Here is a 20,572-nt window from a genome sequence, read left to right as displayed (position 1 = left end):
TGCAGTATGTTCTCAGCTCAGAGTCTATACTTTCCCCTGTGCAGTGACTAGCAGAACTGCAAAATGAAAAGGAATCCTGAGCACTTTGAAGGTGTAGGGTATAACACAGCTTCCATCAGCACGATTAGAACTTTCCAAATCCTCACGATTTCCCCCACTCTCTTTGCTGTGGTCCTCAAGCTCGTCACCCACTTCTTGGGCTTGGTTCCTAGTGTGAACACAGCACTGTGTGCCTAGTCTCACTAGTGACAATGACAGGCTGTCCCTAACACAAATAGAGACCCGCTTACCACATGTTTAACTATTCCACAGTTTTAAGTCAAGCTAACAAACTACTAATGTTCTCAGAATGTGCTTTATTCTATTAGTTGATTATTTTTACTTTGTTTTTAAAAATTTAATTGCTTTATTGAGATATAGTTTACATAGCATAACATTCACCTCTGTTAGGTATATGATTCAAAGAATTTTTGTATATTTACAGAGATGTACCTTTACTACCACAATCAGATTTTAGAACATTTCCATCACTCCTAGAAAGAAACCTCCTGCCCATTACCAGTCACTCTTCATATCTGCCCCAGTCCTAGGGAACTACAAATCTACTCTTTGCCTCTATAAAGTTATCTTTTTTGGACATCTCATGCAAATAAAAATGTACAGTTAGTGGTATTTTGTGTCTGCCTTGCTTCACTGAACATCGTGGTTTTGAGGTTCTTCCACTTTTTAGTATTTATTACTACATCATTCTTTTTATTGTTAAATAGTATTCAATTGCATGGATATACAACTTTTCCCCCCATTTATTGGTTCTTGGACACTTGGATTATTTCCACTTTTTGGCTATAATGGATAATGCTAGTATGACCACTGTGTACAAGTCTTTGTGTAGGTGTATGGTTTCATTTCATTTCTTTTGGGTAGATAGCTAGAAGTGGAATTACTAGTCACATATAAGACTGAATTTCATTTTTTAAAAGTATTTTATTTATTTATTTGAAAAAGAGAGAGAGAGAGAGAGACTTAGAGAACGAGGATGAGCAGGATAGAGGGTGAGGGATAAGCAGACTCCCAGCTGAGCAGGGAGCCGGATGTGGGGCTCAATCCTAGGACCCTGAGATCATGAGCTGAAGGCAGATGCTTAACCAACTGAGTCACCCAGGCGACCCTGTATTTCATTTTTTTGAAACATTGGTAAACTGTTTTCCAAAGTGCTACAGCATTTGACATTCCCATCAGCACTATATGAGGTCTCTAATTTGTTCACATCCTCAACGACACGTGCTGCTGTCTGCCTTTTCCATCATAACTACCCAAGTAAGTAAAAAATGGTATCTCACTGTGTTTTTGTCATTTGACAGTGTGCATTTTCTGTTTTCTTTTTTTAAGATTTTTATTTATTTATTCATAAGAAAGACAGAGAGAGGCAGAGGCAGAGGCAGAGGCAGAGACACAGGCAGAGGGAGAAGCCGACTCCATGCTGAGAGCCTGACATGGGACTTGATCCTGGGACTCCAGGATTACGCCCTGGGCTGAAGGTGGCGCTAAACCACTGAGCCACTCAGGCTGCCCCCGGGCTGCCCATCAGTGTGCATTTTCCCAATGACTAACGATGTTGAGCATCTTTTCATGTGCCCATTGGCCATTTACACATGTTCTTGAGAAAAATATCAAAACCATTTGGCGTGGGGCGCCTGGGTGGCTCAGTCAGTTAAGCAACTGTCTTTGGCTCAGGTCATGATCTCAGGGTCCTGGATTAACCCTGAGTTGGGTTCCCTGCTTAGCGGGGTGTCTGCTTCTCCCTCTGCCCCTACCCCTGCTCGTGGGCATGTTTTTTCTCTTTCTCATGAGCACACACACTCTCTTTCTCAAATAAATCTTTTAAAAAATAAAATCATTTGCCTTTTTAAAGAATTGTGGTATAACTGACATGCAACATTATATTAATTTCAGGTGTACTATATACCTTTGTCTTTTTGAGCTGAAATTTTTATTGAGGTAATTGCCATTAAGTTTTGAAGGTGATTTATATATTCCTTATGAATATTCCAAGTTCCTTATGAATTACATGATTTGCAAATATTTTCTCCTAGTGTATAGGTTGTGTTTTCATTTTCTCAGTAGTATCTTTTGATGTACAAAAGATTTTCATTTTGATTAAGTCCAGTTTATCAATTTTTAAAAAGATTTTATTTATGGATTCATGAGAGACACAGAGAGAAAGGCAGAGATATAGGCAGGGAAGAAGCAGGCTCCTCAAGGGGAGCCTGATGTGGGACTTGATCCTGGGATCCTGGGACCACTCCCTGAGCTGAACGCAGAGGCTCAACTGCTTAGCCACCCAGGCATTCCAATTTATCAAATTTTAAAAGTTGCATGTGTTTCTGGTGTCCTATATAATAACCATTGCCTAACCCAAGATCATGAAGATATTTTGCCATTCCTTCTAGGATTTTTATGGTTCTAGCTGTTATGTGTTGGCCCATGATAATTTTGAGTAAATTTTTTTTTTGGTATGGTGTAGGTTTTTTTTTTTTTGGTGTAGGTTGTTTTACTTGTGAGTATCCAGTTGTCCCAGCACTATTTGTAGGAAACGGTATGTTTTTCTTATTGCATTTTGTTGGCATACTTGCTTGAAAACCAGTTGACCATAAATGTAAGCTTTTATTTCTGGGCTCTCAATTCTTTTTCATTGATCTACATGTCTGTCCATATGCTAGCACCATACTGTCTTGATTACTATAGTGTATCTTTTCATTTTGATAAAAACATAGTTACAATCTATAAATTCAGGTTCTAATTTAGAACTTTTTGATTCCAGGGCATTCTACCTAAGGACACTCCATCACAGGCCCTCGCCTCTAGCCTGTCCCTTCTCCCTTCTCTTTGCACTCCCAGATCTGTCTCATAGTTCTAGAAGTCTCCAATACACATGTTCAGATGCCCTGACCCTCAAGTGTAGTACTGAGGTCCTGTTTCTGTGCTGCCTGCCAGCTGGGGGACCTCAGCTTCTAGAGGGCTCACTTTGGTTCTCGCACATGGGCCTGCACATCTTAGAGCCTACTATGATACACTGAAATCTCTCTGACTCTCCTTTCTGCCATATCTTTCTTCTGCCTTTCTTTTCATCTTCAGCTGGAAGAAAGCTCTGGTTGGAGGAACCCATATGATCACACATAGTTAATCCAGACAATCTAGGATAATCTTCCTATTTTGAGGTCAACTGATTAGTAACCTTAATTGCATCCTCAAAGTTGGTTTTTCTATGTAATGTAACATATTCACAGCTTCTGATGATTAGGAATTGGCATTATTGTAAGGCCATTATTCAGTCTGCCACATGGGGGTTAGAATTATTAAGCTAGTGCTGTGGTTTTTGAAATATTTTTTGCTCACCTTCACTTTGGAAAGTGAAATATTTTCAGTGCTGTCTGAAATATTTTTTGCTCACCTTCACTTTGGAAGATTATTGTCACTGGCTATAGAATTCTAGGTCAGCAGTTATTTTTGTTTGGTATTTAAAGAGGTATCATTCCATTACTTCTAGCTTCCATTATTTCTACTGAGATGTCAGCTGTTAACCTCATTGTTACACCTTTGAAGACAATGCACTTACTTTTCTTTTGGCTTATTTTTGGTATTCTTTTTATCTTTGGTTTCCAGCAGTTTTATTTTGATATACCTGTGTGTAATTTTCTTTGTGTTTATTCTGCTTTGGTTTCTGAAATCTGTGAGATGATGTTACATTTTCCAGTTTTGGAAAATTCTCTTTTGTTATCTCTTCAAATATTTCTTCCTTCCCATTCTCATTTTCCTCTTACAGAATTCAAATTATACACTTATTAAAATTTTCCAATATATCCTACATATTTCTGTTCCCTCCCAGAGAAGGACATTGTACTTTCTTTTTTAAATTTTGTTTGATTTTTTTTTTTTTAAGATTTCTGTTCTGTGGTAAAATCTCCTCTTGGTTTCTTTTTCTCCATTTTCCCCCTCTATTTTCTTGAACATAGTATAGATATTTTAAAGTTCTGATCTGCTATGGGTCTGTTTGGATATATTTCTATGGATATATTTCTTCCATAAGGACTCAATAGAGTTCTTTTCCTGGCATGCCTTGTAATTTTTAAATGAATGGAGTGTGTTTGTGTGTGTGTGTGTGTGTGTGTGCTTAAAATATTACCTTCTTCCAGAGAGAGTTAACCCTTTTCCTTCATAAGTAGAGAGAGTAGGGGCAGATCACGTTAGTTCACTAAGGGGCTGAATTGAATCATAGTCTGGATTGAAGTTCTGGCATAGCTCCATTTACATTTGATTCACCCTCTTCACATGCTGATGTCTCTGAAGGCTTTCAGGAGACAGCTTGATGTGTGTGCTGGGGCTCTTCCCCCTGGCAGCTCAGGAACTCCAATCTATCTCATCATTACACTGAGGTTGCCAAAAGCTTTACTTTACTATTCTGAGGATTTCCGCCCAGCTTCTCTTCCTCCCATCCTTTACAGGTGTCTTGAAAGAGAAAACTTCCTCATTTGAGGCCTTTCAATTATGTCACTCCAGCTGCATAAAACTGCCAGAAGTCTGTTGGTTTCTCCATCAACCAGAAGCAGCTTTTTCATCAGGCAAAGAGTGGATTTTCAGCTTCTGCTCATATCTAGGAAGTGGGTTAACCAGTTTCCTTTGGGGCAAGTGACTGCAGAAGGTCAACTCACTGCTTCATGGGTCTTCCCTTTGAAATTTCATTACTTTCTTTCCTTCTCGCTTCAACAACTATGTGATGCCTTTAAGCAGACAATGTTTATATTTTATATAGATTTTCTAGGTTCCTGACAAAATCATTGGTCCAATGTTAGCAACTCTATCCTACTCAGAAGCATAATGTCAGTGCTGGAGGTGGTATTTTCGATATACATAATTTTAAGTGCTTTTACTGAGAAATTTTGAGGATATATAGTGTGCTCCATTGCCAGAAATGGAAGGCCTAAATGCACTTTTTTCTTGATAATCAGTATGTTTTCTATTAAAGCACATTGACTTTGTCGTATGTATATATTTAATTCCAATAAGAAATATATTATGTAGACAGGAGCGCTTATCTAATTACCTTTCCAAATTATGTTTATACCTTTTAAAATATTTAAGTACAATAAATAGAACAAATTGAAAGTGGTGAGCTGAAAAGACACCAGGATTTGCAATAACTGTCACAGATGATAGACAATTCTTGTCAATGTGCCACTTCTAAATTATTAAAACAATCCCCATTAACAGTATAAAGGAAATGTGAACAAATTGCAAATAAAACTATAATATTTTTCCAAGACAGGGTATCTATATTTTTTCATCTACAATAAATGGGATAAATGTTTAGAAGTTAATAACTCTGTTTTGAATCATTAACAGTAACCAACTACATTTACTATTTTTCTAAATGCTTTACTAATCACATTTCTAAAGTAATTATGTGTAAAACAGCATTAGAATCTAATTCCATTTATAATTGAATGCCCAGGATAAATGATTTTGAAGTTCCACTTTTGGACAAATACAGCATGAATTAGATCATTAAGCTTTCTCTTGTGAATGACTGTGTTTCTGCCTTTTAAAATGTTTTGATATCTGCACGTTTCAGATAGCAGTTATCTGATTAACCATAGCATTTTCCTAAAACTGTCTATTTTTAGCTAGCCCTTCTCTTGGCTCTGGAGATCTGCCATGTGCAGTGATCTCAGAGGAAGGAGGGCCTGTTTACTGGAGAATACATACTTTGGGCAAGATGGCAGAGTTCTGACAGGTTGTAATTTCCACTGTTGGAGATCTCAGACACAGCACTCACTTCCTTATTTGGAGGAGACATAATCAAGGGTAGAACTTGGTGATTATATTGAAAAAAACCTCAACAGATAAGGAACTGATTTCATTCCAGTGAGTAGGAGAAAATATACAAAAGTTGTGTTTGCTTTATCACGTTGCTTTGTTATTAATATCAGCCATTGTTATTTCCATGAAATAGCAACAAGATGTTTATGTTCATCTAAATACTGATAAAATTAATGATGGTATAGTATGTATTATAGCAGCACTTTTTTTTTTCCCACACCGCAGCTTTTATGGGGAATACCATTTACATGAGGGATACAGTCCCTTGGGAATGCTAATGAAATGCACAAATCCTGGCAAAGTAGTTGTAACTCCACCCCTTTCTTTTCCTATCTAAGAAAGCCTTGAAGTTTGCAGAGGAATGAGAGTAAACTTATTGTTGGAGGGACTTTGAATCTACACTAATTTAAAAATAAATAGAAAGGATTCAATCCCGAACTGATATTCTATTGTTAATAATCATTTTCTATGACACACTTCCCAGTGATAGATACTCACTAGTGGATCATATCCTTTAGTCTGGAAGGAGCTATATGTAAAACACCAATATCATACAATAAATACCTACTTTTCAAGTGTTAGCTCAATATTGCCTAATGTATGAAGTCTTATCTCATTCTTAATGTCACTTTCTTAATGAACTTAATGAATGTATGTACATACTTATACCATTGCATCAATAAGGCCATAATTTCACTTCAGGGAGATTATTTGTCTATTTCCTCTTACAAACTATGATCTTCCCCAAAATAAAGACTAGGTCATATTTATTTTTCTGTGTCTAGAACTCAGAATGCCTAGAATACAATAGTTGTCTAATGTAAGATTGTAATGAATGGGACCAAGATTTAGTAACTCTCAATCACTCGGAGTGAAAGCCTGAGGCATGCATACTAATGCTGTGAACATCCAGTATCCTAAAACATTTCATGAAAAAAAAAAAACAACAACCCACATTAATTTGGTGTGGCTGATGGAATTTTTGCTCAAATAAAAGTGATTTTAGCATGAAATTTAGAGTGTATTGAGTTGGGTTTACAATAGTAGTCAGGAAAAATGTTAAATATTTCAATGAGGGAAAAAGTATTATTCTAGACTGGTTTCTACTCTTAAATGCTGCTATGCACAGCTGTAGGAATTGAACATGAATGAACCACTAATAGAAACCTAAGACAAAGATAAGTATATTTTGTACACTGGTCTTTGAAAATTGACTGGGATGGGCTTCTGCCACTGTAATTGAGATGCCAAAGCTGGTGCCATCTGACAGCCAGAGTACAGAGGGGTCATGGCTGTGTGATTGTCAACAAAGGCATTATTGAGAAGCATGTCAAGAAGCATCCAGATGAACCATCTTAATTTTTAGGCTATGTGAATCTCTCCGTTATAGTGGCAATCTTAAATTTTGTCCTAGGAAAGATTAATTCTTTGAAGGGAAAACTGAATGAGGAATCAGAGTAGCATCTAGAAGCACTTGGAGCCATTTTGAAAAGGTGTCTCAGGCAATGACAAAATCTTCCATGTAAGGAAGATCAATATAGGTCTAGACTAAGGTAAAAATCTTTGGTAGGTTGTTGGAAGAAGCAAAGCATGTGATATACTTTTGCACTCTTTTCAGTATCAAACTGATTCTAAACCACAAAATACAGCCCATATCCTCAGTGATTCACACAAGTTTGGCTATGATAATAAGATGATCATTAACTCTTTGAAGAAGAGGAGGGGCCTTATAGTATGGTTATCAAGAGCACAGACACTAGAGCCAGACTGCCTGGATTTGAATCCAGGTGACTTATTGGTGACTTAACAGCCGAGCCCCTGTTGCTTAACATCTCTGGATCAGTTTCTCATCTGTAAATATAGAATAACAACAGTATCTACCCCATAGGGTTGTCGTGTGGATTAAATGAATGAATATACATAAAGTACATAAGGCATAGTATGTGATACATAGGAAACACCGTATAAATTTTATTTATTTTTTTATTAATCTAGGATAAGCAGTTGTAGACTTGTAATTCAGGTCATCAATAATCAGTGTTATTATTTTTTTAAAATATTTTATTTATTTATATAAGAGACAGGGAGCAAGAGAGAGCATGATGGGGAGGTGCCTAGGGAGAGGGAGAAGCAGATTCCCTGCTGAGCAGCAAGCCTGACTTGACTCTGGGCTAGATCCCAAGACCCTGAGATCATGACCTGAGCTGAAGGCAGATGCTTAACGAATGAGCCATGAGGCGCCCTATAATCAGTGTTATTCTTTCAAGATAGTAGGTAAGCATGTAGTCGTAAGGGTCAAACAAAATCATTAATACTGCATAAGTGGTGTGACACAATTAAGGATGTAGGTGGATTACCCTTGAAATAACCTTTTAGGAGGCTTTTTTTTTTAAGTTTACATATATGTATATTTTTAGTAATTTCTACACCCAAGGTGGGACTTGAACTCATGACCCCAAGACCAAGAGTCATATGCTCTACTGACTGAGCCAACCAGGTGCCCCACCCCCTTTTATTTATTTATTTACTTATTTCATTATGAGGCTTTTAATTAGATGAAGCAGTGACCCCATGATTATAGAAACTCTGGAAATTCTGGAGTCCTACTACAGCAAGATTTTATTAAGTGGTTTGTGCAGATGTCATTTTTCCTGACATATTAATTGGTGCCTTAAACTTGTTAGTCTAAATCCAACTACAGCACTGGTGATGAAACAATAACATAACAGGACTTCCTTTTTCTTTATACAAGTTGGCTTTCCATAGATACCACACTCAGGATGTCATTGAAATACTATTTCCTGCCTGGATTCTTATACATTTGAATTTCATACACAGCGTGCAAACACAACAAGAGCCAATAGTGGTCCAATTATCTATTGCTTTGTAACCAATCCTCTCAAAACTCTGTGATGAAAAATGGCTGCCACTTTATTATGCTCACAATTCTGTGGGTTAGACATTCAGTCGGGCTCAGTGGGGATGGCTCACCTCTGCTACACTAAGTTGGAAGCTTTGGCTGCAGTGACTTAAATACCCAGAGATGTCTTGACTGGAGTTCAGTCTGGGGTCCTCGTTCTTCTGTATTTGGTGGTCAGCTGGGGCTAGAATGTCTCCTTTACTCACATAGGTCAAGTATCTGGTGCATGAGCTGGGATGGCGAGAATGGCTGGGCATTGGCTGACACTGCTCTCTCTTCATACCGTCTTCATGTGGCTAGCTCCAGCATTCTCACAACATGATGATCTAAGAGGAGTTGCACTTGTTCTATGGTGCCTGGCTTAGGACTGGTCCTCTGGACTCCTACTGCCGCAAGATTTTATTAAGTGGTTTGTGCAGATGTCATTTTTCCTGACATATTAATTGGTGCCTTAAACTTATTAGTCTAAATCCAACTACTACTGGATTAAGAGGTGGGAGTGAGAGCAGTGAGGCCAATAAGGTCTATGCCCAGAACTGGCACAGCATCAATTCAACTCTATTCTATTGGTCAAAGCAATCACAGGGTCTGGCCATAGTCAAAGAGGGAGAGAGAGAGAGAGAGAGACAGAGAGACTCTCCCTCTGGATGAAGGAGTGGCAAAGTCATATTACAGAATGCACATCCCTGGGCAATATCATGGCAGCCGTCTTTAGAAAACACGGTCTGCCACCAACAGAAATTCCAAAGTGAAGGCCCTTGGACTGGTATGTACCTCCTGGAGTGATGATTGTCTGAGCTTCTGTTATATCCCAGTGGACAATCAGCAGTTGATAAGTCTGGACAAGAGAAAGTTTAGCAAAGCCCTCTTTCCCCACAAGAATGGCTGGCCGTTGACTGTAGGCAGTGGGGGGAAATGCTGACAAAGAAGTTCATTCCCAGGCTTTACGTCCTGCACAAAATATCACTCAGTCTCAAGCTTCAGGATTGAGACAACTAGGCAAGTGTTCTTCCCAGGGTGTTGGATTTGGTTTGGGAGTTTCTTGTCTGATTAATAGTCAAACACTTCTAGATTGTTTTTCTTACATGTTTTCAAGGAAATCAGTGTAAGTATTTCTTCTGAATGAAGTGACATTAGGTCTGTCTTGTGGGTTCTTGTTTCTTTTGGAGGCTGCAGTGAATGCTGAACAAACGGGTTCTGGAGTCATAGATCTGGTTGAAATTTTGGGTTGATCAGCTAGTAGTTTTTTTGACCTTGGAGAAATTACTGAATGTCTGTGAATAATTCAGTACTGAATACTGAATTATTATTACTGAATAATAACTGTTTGTCCTTATTGAATTTTCTAAGAATGAGGCATTTGATAAATGTTGAACACCTCTCCTTGGAAATTGACCAGGAAATTTTCATGGCATTTGGGTCAACATAAAGGTCCTGAATACCGAATCTAGGGAAGAAAGCAGTTCCCTACTGAGTAACATTTGCACCTTCAATCAGGGATAGGAGAGGGAAAAAGAGAGAGGAAGACTAAGGAAGAAAAGAAAGCTATATTCGTGGACAGATTTTGGCGAACTGATGTGGAGCAGGAACAATTGAGTTCATGGATAACTGGGAACTGAGGGTTGTTGAAAATGAAAATATGTTAGGCTACTTATCTCGAAGATATTATTGCCATTATATTTATCCTCTGAACAAAATCACAATAATATCAACATATATAAAAAGTTCTTACTACATTGCCTGGCATTTTGTGAGTAATCATAAAAGGCCATAATGATGATAATGAGGTTGATCATGTAGGTGATGACAGTGTCAAGGATCAATTAGGTAGCTCCTCATATTAATTCCACTGAGTTCTGATGGTATAGACTCTCACACAGCCCTACCTGTTCAGAGGATCAGTAGTATTGTGTGTGTGTGTGAGGAGCTTGCTATCAGTATGTGAGAGAGAGCACTTATAGTAGAAGTTTCCCTTTTAATGTTTCACATTATTACAAACATTGTAAAAATGGAAACTTTTCACTGGTTTATTTTATTTTGTATTTTTAAAAAGATTTTATTTATTTGAGAGAGAGAGAGAGAGAGACAGAGATAACGACAGAGAGTACGAGTGGGGAGGAGAGGGAAAAACAGTTCCACGCTGAGTGGGGAGCCTGATGCAGGGATGCATGGACTCTATCCCAGGACCCTGGGAAAATGACCTGAGCTGAAGGCTGACGCTTCATGGACTGAGCCACCCAGGCGCCCCCCATTGTTTCATTTTAGTTGTTGTGGTAGCTAGCTTCTAAGATGACCTCACATGATCCCTACCTCTTGGTCTTCATACCTTTGTGTAATCCCTTGCCCTTGGGGTTGGGGTTTGGCTTTAGTGAATCACTTCTAGCAAACAATGTAGCAGAGATGATGAGATGTCACCTCCAAAATTAGATTGTGATTTCTGAATTGGATGATCTGAGGAAAGCCATCTAGCATGTTGTTACCGTATGTAGATGTTCATATTGTTAGGAACAGAATGACTCTCCAGAGAGGGAGGGACTAAGTCCCTCAGTCCAACTACACTCAAGAAACTGAATCTGGCCAACAGCTTAGTGAGTGAGCTTAGCAGCAGGTCCACACCAAGCCTTCAGATAAGACTATAGCTCTGGCTTGACTGCAACTTTATGAGAGACTGAGCTAGAGGCATCCAGTTGAACTGTACCTGGATTCCTGACTCACAGAAAGTGTGAGATAATAAATGTTTTGTTTTTTTTTAAGCTGCTAAGTTTGGGGGTGATTTCTTGTGCCCCAATAGATACCTAAGAAAAATGTTAAGTATCATTTATTCGAGAGGCACCATGGAAGGCCTTTTTTGGAAAATTTTATCTGCCAGTGGTTGGTCAGTTAAATGGAACAGGTATGAAAGCACTGGGGTTGAGCCTTGGAGACAACCGATCTAGGTTTAGATTTCAGTCCTATGGCTTCACGGACAGGGGAACCCTAGACAAATTACTTAATGTTCTTTTTGCCTCTTCCACAAAATAGGCATGGTCATATCTAACTCAAAGGGCTGTTGTAAGGATTTGCATTCTATGAGTGCTGATCAAATGCTACTCTATTATTATTATCAAGGGAGATTGCTGCCCAGAGAAGACAGTGACCCCTGGAGCTCCATGTGGAAAGAGTGTGCCCGTAGGACTTGTCCAGACATCTCAGGGCTGAACTCCTAAGCCCTGTGTTTGGGTAAAAGGGGCTTTCTTTTCACTGAGGCAAGGAGAGGGGAAGCTTGAGTTTTACCCTTCATTAAAACATGGCCCCTTGGGGGATCCCTGGGTGGCTCAGCGGTTTAGTGCCTGCCTTTGGCCCAGGGCACGATCTTGGAGTCCCCGGATAGAGTCCCGCGTCGGGCTCCCAGCATGGAGCCTGCTTCTCCCTCCTCCTGTGTCTCTGCCTCTCTCTCTCTCTGTCTGTCATAAATAAATACATAAATCTTAAAATATATATATATATATATAAAAAACCATGGCCCTTGGGCAGCCCTGGTGGCTCAGCGGTTTAGCACTGCCTTCAGCCCAGGGTGTGATCCTGGAGATCCGGGATCGAGTCCCACATGAGGCTCCCTGCATGGAGCCTGCTTCTCCCTTTACCTGTGTCTCTGCCTCTCTCTGTGTGTTTCTCATGAATAAATAAATAAAATCTTAAAAACAAAACAAAACAAAAACATGGCCCTAAGACCTTTCCTGTACAAGAGTAGCAGAAAATGGAAAGCCTGTTGTTTCAAAGCTCCAAGCAATCTTTCAAGAGGTAGTTTTTTGTGCATTCTAGCCAACATTCTTTATACTGGGAAAATCATTCCCGCGGAGCATTAACCCCTAATGCTTCTTCTGATAGTCATTGCTTTAGATACATGACAATATAGTTTTTCTCAGTGAAAAATGAGCAAGACACAATTTTGCGCAGAAACCTTAACGAAGAGTTTTTCTTTTTCTTTTAAAGCATGATTGTTACTTTTTCCTGGTAATATCTGTATCGTCTTCGTAAAGGGACTGTTGTGCATGTAACAGGGGGGGAATTACTGGGCTGCTTCTGTAGCCGGCCCACGGTGCGTGATGGAGATATGACAGGGGAGTTCCACAAGAGTTTGGGAGGAGGGGCTGATGACACATTTTCGAGGTTTGACTAAGTTTTTTAAAAAAGCCACTTCCAAGGGCCCATCAACCAGTCAGCTAATCCACTTGTTCCAGCAGGAGGTGGAGGGGGTGGGTGGAGCGTGGGGAGGAGCGACACTCTGCTCGGGAATCCTTGCCTTCCGAGTGTCGCCATGCCCCCCCCCCCCCCCCCCCGCCCCGGGCTCCAGGTCTCCCCTGAGCCCTGCCACCTAAACACCTCCCTCACCGCCACCCCGCCCCGGCCTTCGGGGCCACCCCCACCACCTTCCACTTGGGCCTCCTGGAGACTTCTCTGGCCAAGTCCAACCAGGAGGGTGCCCCGGCCTCGGCGCGAAGTGCCCTCCTCCTCCCGCGTCTCCGCCCCCTGCCGGGGCCGCGGGGCGCCGAGGGAGGCGAGGGTGCCGCCGCTGGAGAATGAGCGCTGCCCGCCCGGTGGCCCGCGGCTGCAGGTAACTCGCGCCGGACCTCGGGCCGAGCGGGCGCCGCGCACCCTCCCCTTCCCGGCGCGGCGACCCCGGGGCGGCGCGGGGCGCCGGGGCGCGGGGGGGCGCGGGGGGGCGCGGCCAGCCCGGGCGCGGGGGGGCACTAACGCTCCCCGCCTGCCGCGCAGCGACGTCCCGGCGGCTGTTCCCGGAGCGGCGGCGGCGGCGGCGGCGAGCGGGGCCCGCGCGGCGGGGGCGCCCGCGGCTTCGGAAGATGGAGAAGTTTCTGCAGATCGCGCCCCACTCCCTGGCCATCGTGCTGGGCCCGGCCGAGGGGCCGGCGGGGGAGCGGGCCGCCGCCGCCGCCGCCGCCGCCGCCCCGCCCGCGCCCCCCGCCCCGCCGCGCCAGCTCGCCCGGCACCACATCGGCTACGAGATCTTCGCCGACTTCAAAGCCGAGAACATGCAGCACTTCTGGAACAAGAGGGTCACGGCCGCGGTGGCCGAGACCTTCTTCCTGGGCTGGATCGACGAGCAGGTCCTGCTGATCCAGGGCAAGGAGGAGCACCTGGAGGCGCTGCGCGAGGGCTGGACGCGCCGGGCGCTGCGGCCGCCCTCGGGCTTCCACATCCGCTGCCTCGGTGAGTCCGGCTGCCGCGCCCGGGCCCCGGCCCCCCAACCCCCGCCCCCCACTCCCTGCCCCGGCCGCCTGCCTCCCCCGCGCGCCCCGCGCCGCCCTCCGCGCGCGAGCCCCGGCCGGGGGAGGGGCCGGCGGGCCTCCGCGGGCGCGGGATTGGGGAACTTCCTGGCACCCCAAACGGGGATTCGTACCTTTCCCCCCCCGCCTCCCCCCGCCGCGCGCCGGAGCCTCCCTGCGGCGCAGCCCTGCGCTCCTGCGGGGCGGTGCCTGCGGCCGGCAGGTAGGCGGCGGCGCTGGAGGCTCGGCGGCGGGGCTGCCCTTGGGCGCGCGGTCCCGAGGAGTCCGGAGAGGATCCCGGTCGCCTCCGGTAGCCGCGGGCCTTCGGGCGCTGCTGCCGCCCCCCCGCGCCCCGACCGCCTTCCGTGGCTCCCCGCCGTCGGCCCGGGGGGCGCGGCCCGGGGCTCGGGGCTCCGCGGGGTTCGCGCGCCCGCCGCTCGGCGCCAGGCGGACCTGCAGATTTCGTTTTGCTTCCAGTTACACCTTTCCAAGGTGCGCTTGAAGGGAAGAAGGGACACGAGGAAATTGGGGGGGGGGGGAGTCTGATCCTCAACAAAAGAAGGGGGTGTACGGGGCATAGGAGATGGTCGCTGCGCGCTTCCCGGGTTGCGTGACTTGCTGTCGATTTTCTTATTTTTATTTATTTATTTGTTTATTTAGTAATTGCACTCCTGTATTTTTTGTAAATGCACTCCTGTATTCTTCGTCCAGGTCGCATGTCTTGTTAGAATACACTTTTTAGTTTTGTGCCTTGGGCCCAGCGGGTAAAAGCGCATATAGTAAATAGCAGTGTTTAATGAAACGATTTCAAGAAAGAAAGCATTCTTTCTAAGTACCACGGCTTAAAAATTCTTTCATGACATTTTGGGAGGAGGTCAAAAGTTCAAACGCGAAAAGACTGTAAAGCCGCCTTTTTCGTTACCCGTTCCCGTTCCCGGTGTTGCCAGGCTGCCTTCCTCTGCCGGATTAGCTAATACCTGCTAATGTGTCTTCCTGTATGCCTGTCGCACATTTATAGCATTTAAAAAATTTAGTTGTATCTTGCCTGTTTTTGTATAGCAGAAATCTTTACAAAGCTTCCTTTGAATCGAGTAGACAATAAACCAGGAAGGCTTGCTTGCATCTTGTGTGTTTTGTAACCTGCGCTAAATTTCAAAAGGTGCTTTATTTATTTTTTTCTTTTTTACTTTACCAAAAACCTCAGTGGAGTACCTGTAATTAAGCTGCCTTAGTAAAGGGGCCAAGGTTAATGCCTCCGAGACTTGATCTGCTCTTGTAGGTAGGGCTGCAACACATCAGAAAGTAGGGATGTACGTAGTTATTTTTAATGCCCTGTATAGATAACAGCATTTTAATAGTTTACTTTTAAACTTGACTTCATTCCTGTTTTTCCCTTTTCATTTTCAAAAATCTCAAGCATGTAAAAGTAGCATAATTCAAAAATCTTGTATTGAATTCCCATGTGCCCATCGTCCATCTTTGAAATTTATCAGCACATGGCCAATCTGATTTCCCCTCTACCCTTGTCCTCCAAGCTAATGCCATTTTGACATCCCAGGCATTGTATCAATAGCATTTGATTTGTAAATGTTTCAGTTCACATTTTTAATTTTTTTTTTTTCATCTAGGCAGAATTTGTAAAATCGTAGGATTTGAGAACCTGTTACATATTAACCAAAGAGAAATATTCTGGCAGTTTGAAAGGTTCCAAATTGCTGTAGTTGATTGACTCTTGCCCTGATCCGGCTGATTAGCTAGAGTCGTCTCAAGCTGACTGGTAGCTGGTGGGGGCAGCAGCTGCATTGCTCAGCTCAGCCCGGAACTCAGTACCATGATGGGAAGCAAAGACACCGCCTCTTGAAACAGAAGCATCAGATAAAGGAGCAGGAGTGGTGCCTGCTGGGATCCAAGTGGTCACTTTCTTTTGAACTGCTTTGGGGGTTCAGAATTTCTACTGGAATTCCAGTTGTGCTTCAGTAATGACCGTAAAATGCTAAATTGTTGGCGAGAGTTTATCTACTAATTCTCTGTGGGAACCTCCGTTTCTGCTGCAGGCTCTGGTGTCTGCTCTATCAAAGGTGCAAGCAATTCCAAATTACTTTTGCCTGTAATTCCAAAAGTATGTGGTTCTAACCAACTGTAAAACTTCAGGTGAGCGTTGGGCAATGAGGAGGTGATAATGGATCCAACAAAATGAAGCAAAATAAGCAAGTCAAAGGAGAAGTTTTGATTTGGAATAGTCAGATTCACTCCTTAGAAATTATCTTCTCTGGGCATGTAGCAAAAAGCTTAGGCTTTGGATTTCCAGGATCCTTAGATGGGACATGTGTGTTCAGGAAACTAGGAACATTTCAAATTTGTGCTGTAGATTTTGAGTAAATCCCATATGTGTCTATTGAGTGCGTACTAGTTCCAGTCTCTGTGTCTCTCCTGAGATTGTAAAGACTGGTGAGGTGTGCAGTCTTTCTTGGGAGACTCCCACAAAACTGGGAAGTGCTTTGAAAAGGGAGCAAGGAGCAGGTCTTTCTGCCTTGTGAGCTGGTAGAGAGGTTTCACAGAGATGAGACTTGAGCTAGACCTTGTGCAGGTGTGGGGTGCAAGGGGTTCCTTCAGAACAGGACAGCTTTCCTATGCAGGCAAGAGCATGAGCAGAGTTAGTAGATGTGAGGTTGCTCATGACATGTTTGGAAATGGGCTGGTTTGGGTGGCGGGGAGACGGATGTGATCCAACAGTGCAAAAGGAGGCTAGGCCCAGATGTAATGATTTAGAAGCCACTAGTAGCAGGGAGGGGGTGACATGATTTGATTGTTGATATACGGAGAATTCTGGGGCCAGTGGGAGTGGTGGATGGGACTGGGAGGGATTAGACCCAGGAGCTCTGGCTAAGTCCATAGACACAGTTGTGGGGATAGGTGATGGGAGCTGTATTTGAGTGGTCACACTCTAAGGTACATGCCATGGTCAAGGAGTATTTCCTTAAGACACCATTTTAGCTGGGTTGTGTCTGGAGGGCCTTCCCACAGACCTGTGTATGGAGTGCACATGCTCCTCCTGCTGGGGCTCATGGGGTTTTCCCACCTGCCAGCTGTAGTCAGATCAAGCAGTCAATGCCATAGGGTCCCTGACTTCACATCTCAGGGGGTATGGCATGGCTTGGTTCTCTGTCCCTGCCAGTGGTTCTTTATAGGTTTCCACTTTATCCTTCAGTCTTCAAATACTTAGCACCAAATATGCTATATGCTTTTTAGACTTTAAATCAGAACTTCTGTTTTATATTATAAAATTGTTTAGAATTTATGGGCACCAAGATTTTATTCTATTTCAGTATCTTATTGGTTTTCTCAAAAGGAGTTGCTCTCTTGAAGTGGTTTCTTAAAATAAAACTTTAAGACAGAATTGAGGGGTTTGTGTGTGTGTGTGTGTTTTGTTCTTTGTTTTTTTTTCTGTTTTTTTTTTGTTTTGTTTTGTTTTGTTATTGTTTTTGTTTTGAGAGGGAGGCAGGGAGGAGCAGAGGCAGAAGGAGAGAAAGAATCTTAAGTAGGCTTCATGCTGAGCGGGGAGCCCATTGCTGGGGGCTGGACGTTACCACCCTGAGATCAAGACCTGAGCTGAAACATAGAATCAGATGCTTAACTGAATGAGCCACGCAGGCGCTTTCAGGGCAGCCCCAGTGGCTCAGCGGTTTAGCGCCGCCTTCAGCCCAGGGCCTGATCCTGGAGACCCACATCAGGCTCCCAGCATGGAGCCTGCTTCTCCCTCTGCCTGTGTCTGTGTCTCTCATGAATAAATAAATAAAATCTTTAAAAAAAAAATTCTTTTTCTTTCTTTCTTTCTCCTTTCCTTTCCTTTTCTTTCCTTTCTTTCTTTTCTAGAGGTGCCTGGCTGGCTCAGTTGGTAGAGCATGTGACTCTTGATCTTGGATCCCTGAGTTTGAGCCCCAAGTTCGGGGTAGAGTTTATTTAAAAAACAACAGGGGCACCTGGGTGGCTTAGTTGGTTAAGTGACCACCTTTTGATTTTGGTTCAGGTCATGATGATCTTGGGGTTGTAGGATTGAGCCCCACATCAAGCCCCATGTTGGGCTCTGCACTCAGCACAGAGTCTCCTTGTCCTTCTCCCTCTGCTCCCTGCCACCCACCCCTGCTGCTCTTGCTCTTTCTCTCAAATAAATACATAAAACCTTTAAATAATAACAACCCCCAAAACAAACAAAAATGTATATTCTCCAAAAAAGTTTGTATATAATCCCCCAAAAGTTTATTTTGTTTATTTGAGTCAACTTAATATTAAATAATATTTGTAGACTGATGGTTGGGATTGATTAATGAGTGTTATGAAGTTTTTTGAATGAGAGGTACTGATTTATTCAACAACTGGAACTCCATCTGTTTTCTAGGATTTGTTCTGGGAACTGAAGTGGAAAACCCGTCAGACACAGTCCTTGTACTTTTGGAGGTTCCATTTTTTTTTTTTTTTTTTTTTTTTAAGATTTTATTTATTCATGAGAGACACAGAGGCAGAGACATAGGCAGAGGGAGAAGCAGACTTCTTGTGGGGAACCTGATGTGGGACTCAATCCTGGGACCCCAGGATCACGCTCTGAGCCAAAGGCAGACGCTCAACTGCTGAGCCACCCAGGCGTCCCTGGAGGTTCCATTCTAATGGGGCAACAGACATTTCGAAAACCAAAGACATGAGAATGTCACATAGTTACAAGTGCTGTAAAATTTATGCAGGTGATGGGATAAAGAGTGATGAGGAGAAATGGGATAATAGTCAACATTTATTGATCCTTTATTATTGTCTAAGTGCTTTATTTTTATTAACCAATTTTTTTAAGTTAACGTATAATATTGACACACAATGTTACATTAGTTTCAGGTGTACAACATAGGGATTCAACAAGTCTATATGTTTTGCCATGCTCATTACAAATGTAGTTGTTATCTATCACCATTCAACACTATTCCATCACCATTGACTATATTCGCCATGCTGTACCTCTCATCCCATATTCACTCCATAACTGCAGGCCTGTCTCCCTCTTTCCTCCATGCAGTTTGCTCTCCCCCCACTCTCCCAACCCCCTCACAACCGCTAGTTTGTTTTTGGTATTTATGCGTCTGTTTCTACTTTTTACTTGTTTGTTAATTTGTTTTGTTGTTTAGATGCCACATATAAATGAAATAACATAGTCTTTTGCTTTCTCTTATTTCACTTAGCATATTATTAATGAATCTTTAAGACAGCCATCCTATTTAGGTATCATTATTTTACCCATTTTATAGATGAAGAAATTGAGGGACAGAAAAGCAATTACTTCTCCAAGGACACCTAGTTAGTAAGAGAAAGAGCTAGGATCTGGGTGCAGACAGTGAGTTTTGTTTTGTCTTGTCTTCTCTTTTCCTCTTCCCTACCCTTCCCTTCCCTTTGGTCAGGTTGTCCGGACCAAAATTTCCTTCCAATACACATACTCTCCCAACAATTTAGGGGACCAGATGGCTCAGTGGCAACTGGCTTGGCTGGAAGTGGCTACGTTCTTCTTTTCTCTTCAGTGACACAACAGAAAAGAGAAACCAGTGCCAGGGTCCAGGCTGTTGCCTTGTACCACTCTGTTTGAGCTTCCTTTGCACCAAACAGGTCGGTTCATTACTTTGTGTGGTGAAGAATCTTTCTGCAAGGCTTAGGCAAAGGACAGCAAATACTTCACTTTTTGCCCCCAAAGCTAGTGTCCTTCCCCACCAGTGTTTTGAGTGACTTCCCTGTCATAACATCTCATTTCACGTGGCACTTGACTGATGAGCAGTCTGCCAACAATGCAAGAGCACACGGAAATCAGCTTGACATGTTGGAGGAACGGAAAGAGCCAACGAGGCTGAGGCTTGTTGAGCCAGTGAAAGAATGGGAGGCAGGACAGGAGATGAGGTCAGAGGGGCTCTTGGCCTCCAGGTCATGTGGGGCCTCCTGGGATTTTATTCTGTGAAGACAAGGCATTGAGCATCCAATAAACACAGAGCACTGGATGGGGGTCTGTAGAATATCCAGAAAAGTTTCAGACATGGGCATCCCTCTCAGAGAACCTTACCTCTCCTATTAAAATCTCAGGATGAAGTCTAAACAGCAAACGATGATGCATGTCAAGTTTTATTAATTTCTGGATAGTCATAAAAATATTTTTATGGAATACCTCACTCTGGCTCAAAGATGTTTTCAGCCAAGGTGTGTCAGTTTCATTGTAATAAAGCATTTAGAATGAACTTTGGAGACTCCCAGGCTTGCTGTGATAACTGAGAGGCTTGGCAGATATTTGTAAATTTTATCTGGTAGGGCTTAATTCTGATCTTGAGCACATGTTTGTTTCCCTCTTGTATTAAGAGGTAAATTTTCCAGTTATCACCAAATTCTTTTTAAAAGCATAAGACTGAAAAATGTTTGTCTCTGTCTTTTGTGCTAGAGTGAAAGCACTCAGGTGTTTTGGGGTAAAAAACCCAGAGAGGTTTGTTGGATACAA

At 42.9% G+C, this 20,572-nt stretch overlaps 1 protein-coding gene across 1 annotated transcript in view; it reads left to right on the top strand.

The window, feature by feature from the left end:
• The first annotated feature begins 13,750 nt into the window (after positions 1–13,750).
• The window catches only part of LOC119874665 (storkhead-box protein 1-like), a 45,166-nt gene continuing 38,344 nt past the window's right edge, over positions 13,751–20,572 (top strand). Inside the window, exon 1 of the mRNA XM_038560438.1 lies at positions 13,751–14,005. Within this exon, the coding sequence (XP_038416366.1) occupies positions 13,828–14,005 (178 nt within the window). The 5' untranslated portion in view covers positions 13,751–13,827. The remainder of the gene's footprint in view (positions 14,006–20,572) is intronic.

This window comes from Canis lupus, chromosome 16, assembly GCF_011100685.1.
Source record: "Canis lupus familiaris isolate Mischka breed German Shepherd chromosome 16, alternate assembly UU_Cfam_GSD_1.0, whole genome shotgun sequence".
NCBI lineage: Eukaryota > Metazoa > Chordata > Mammalia > Carnivora > Canidae > Canis > Canis lupus.
This window is presented reverse-complemented; position numbering and strand designations above follow the sequence as displayed.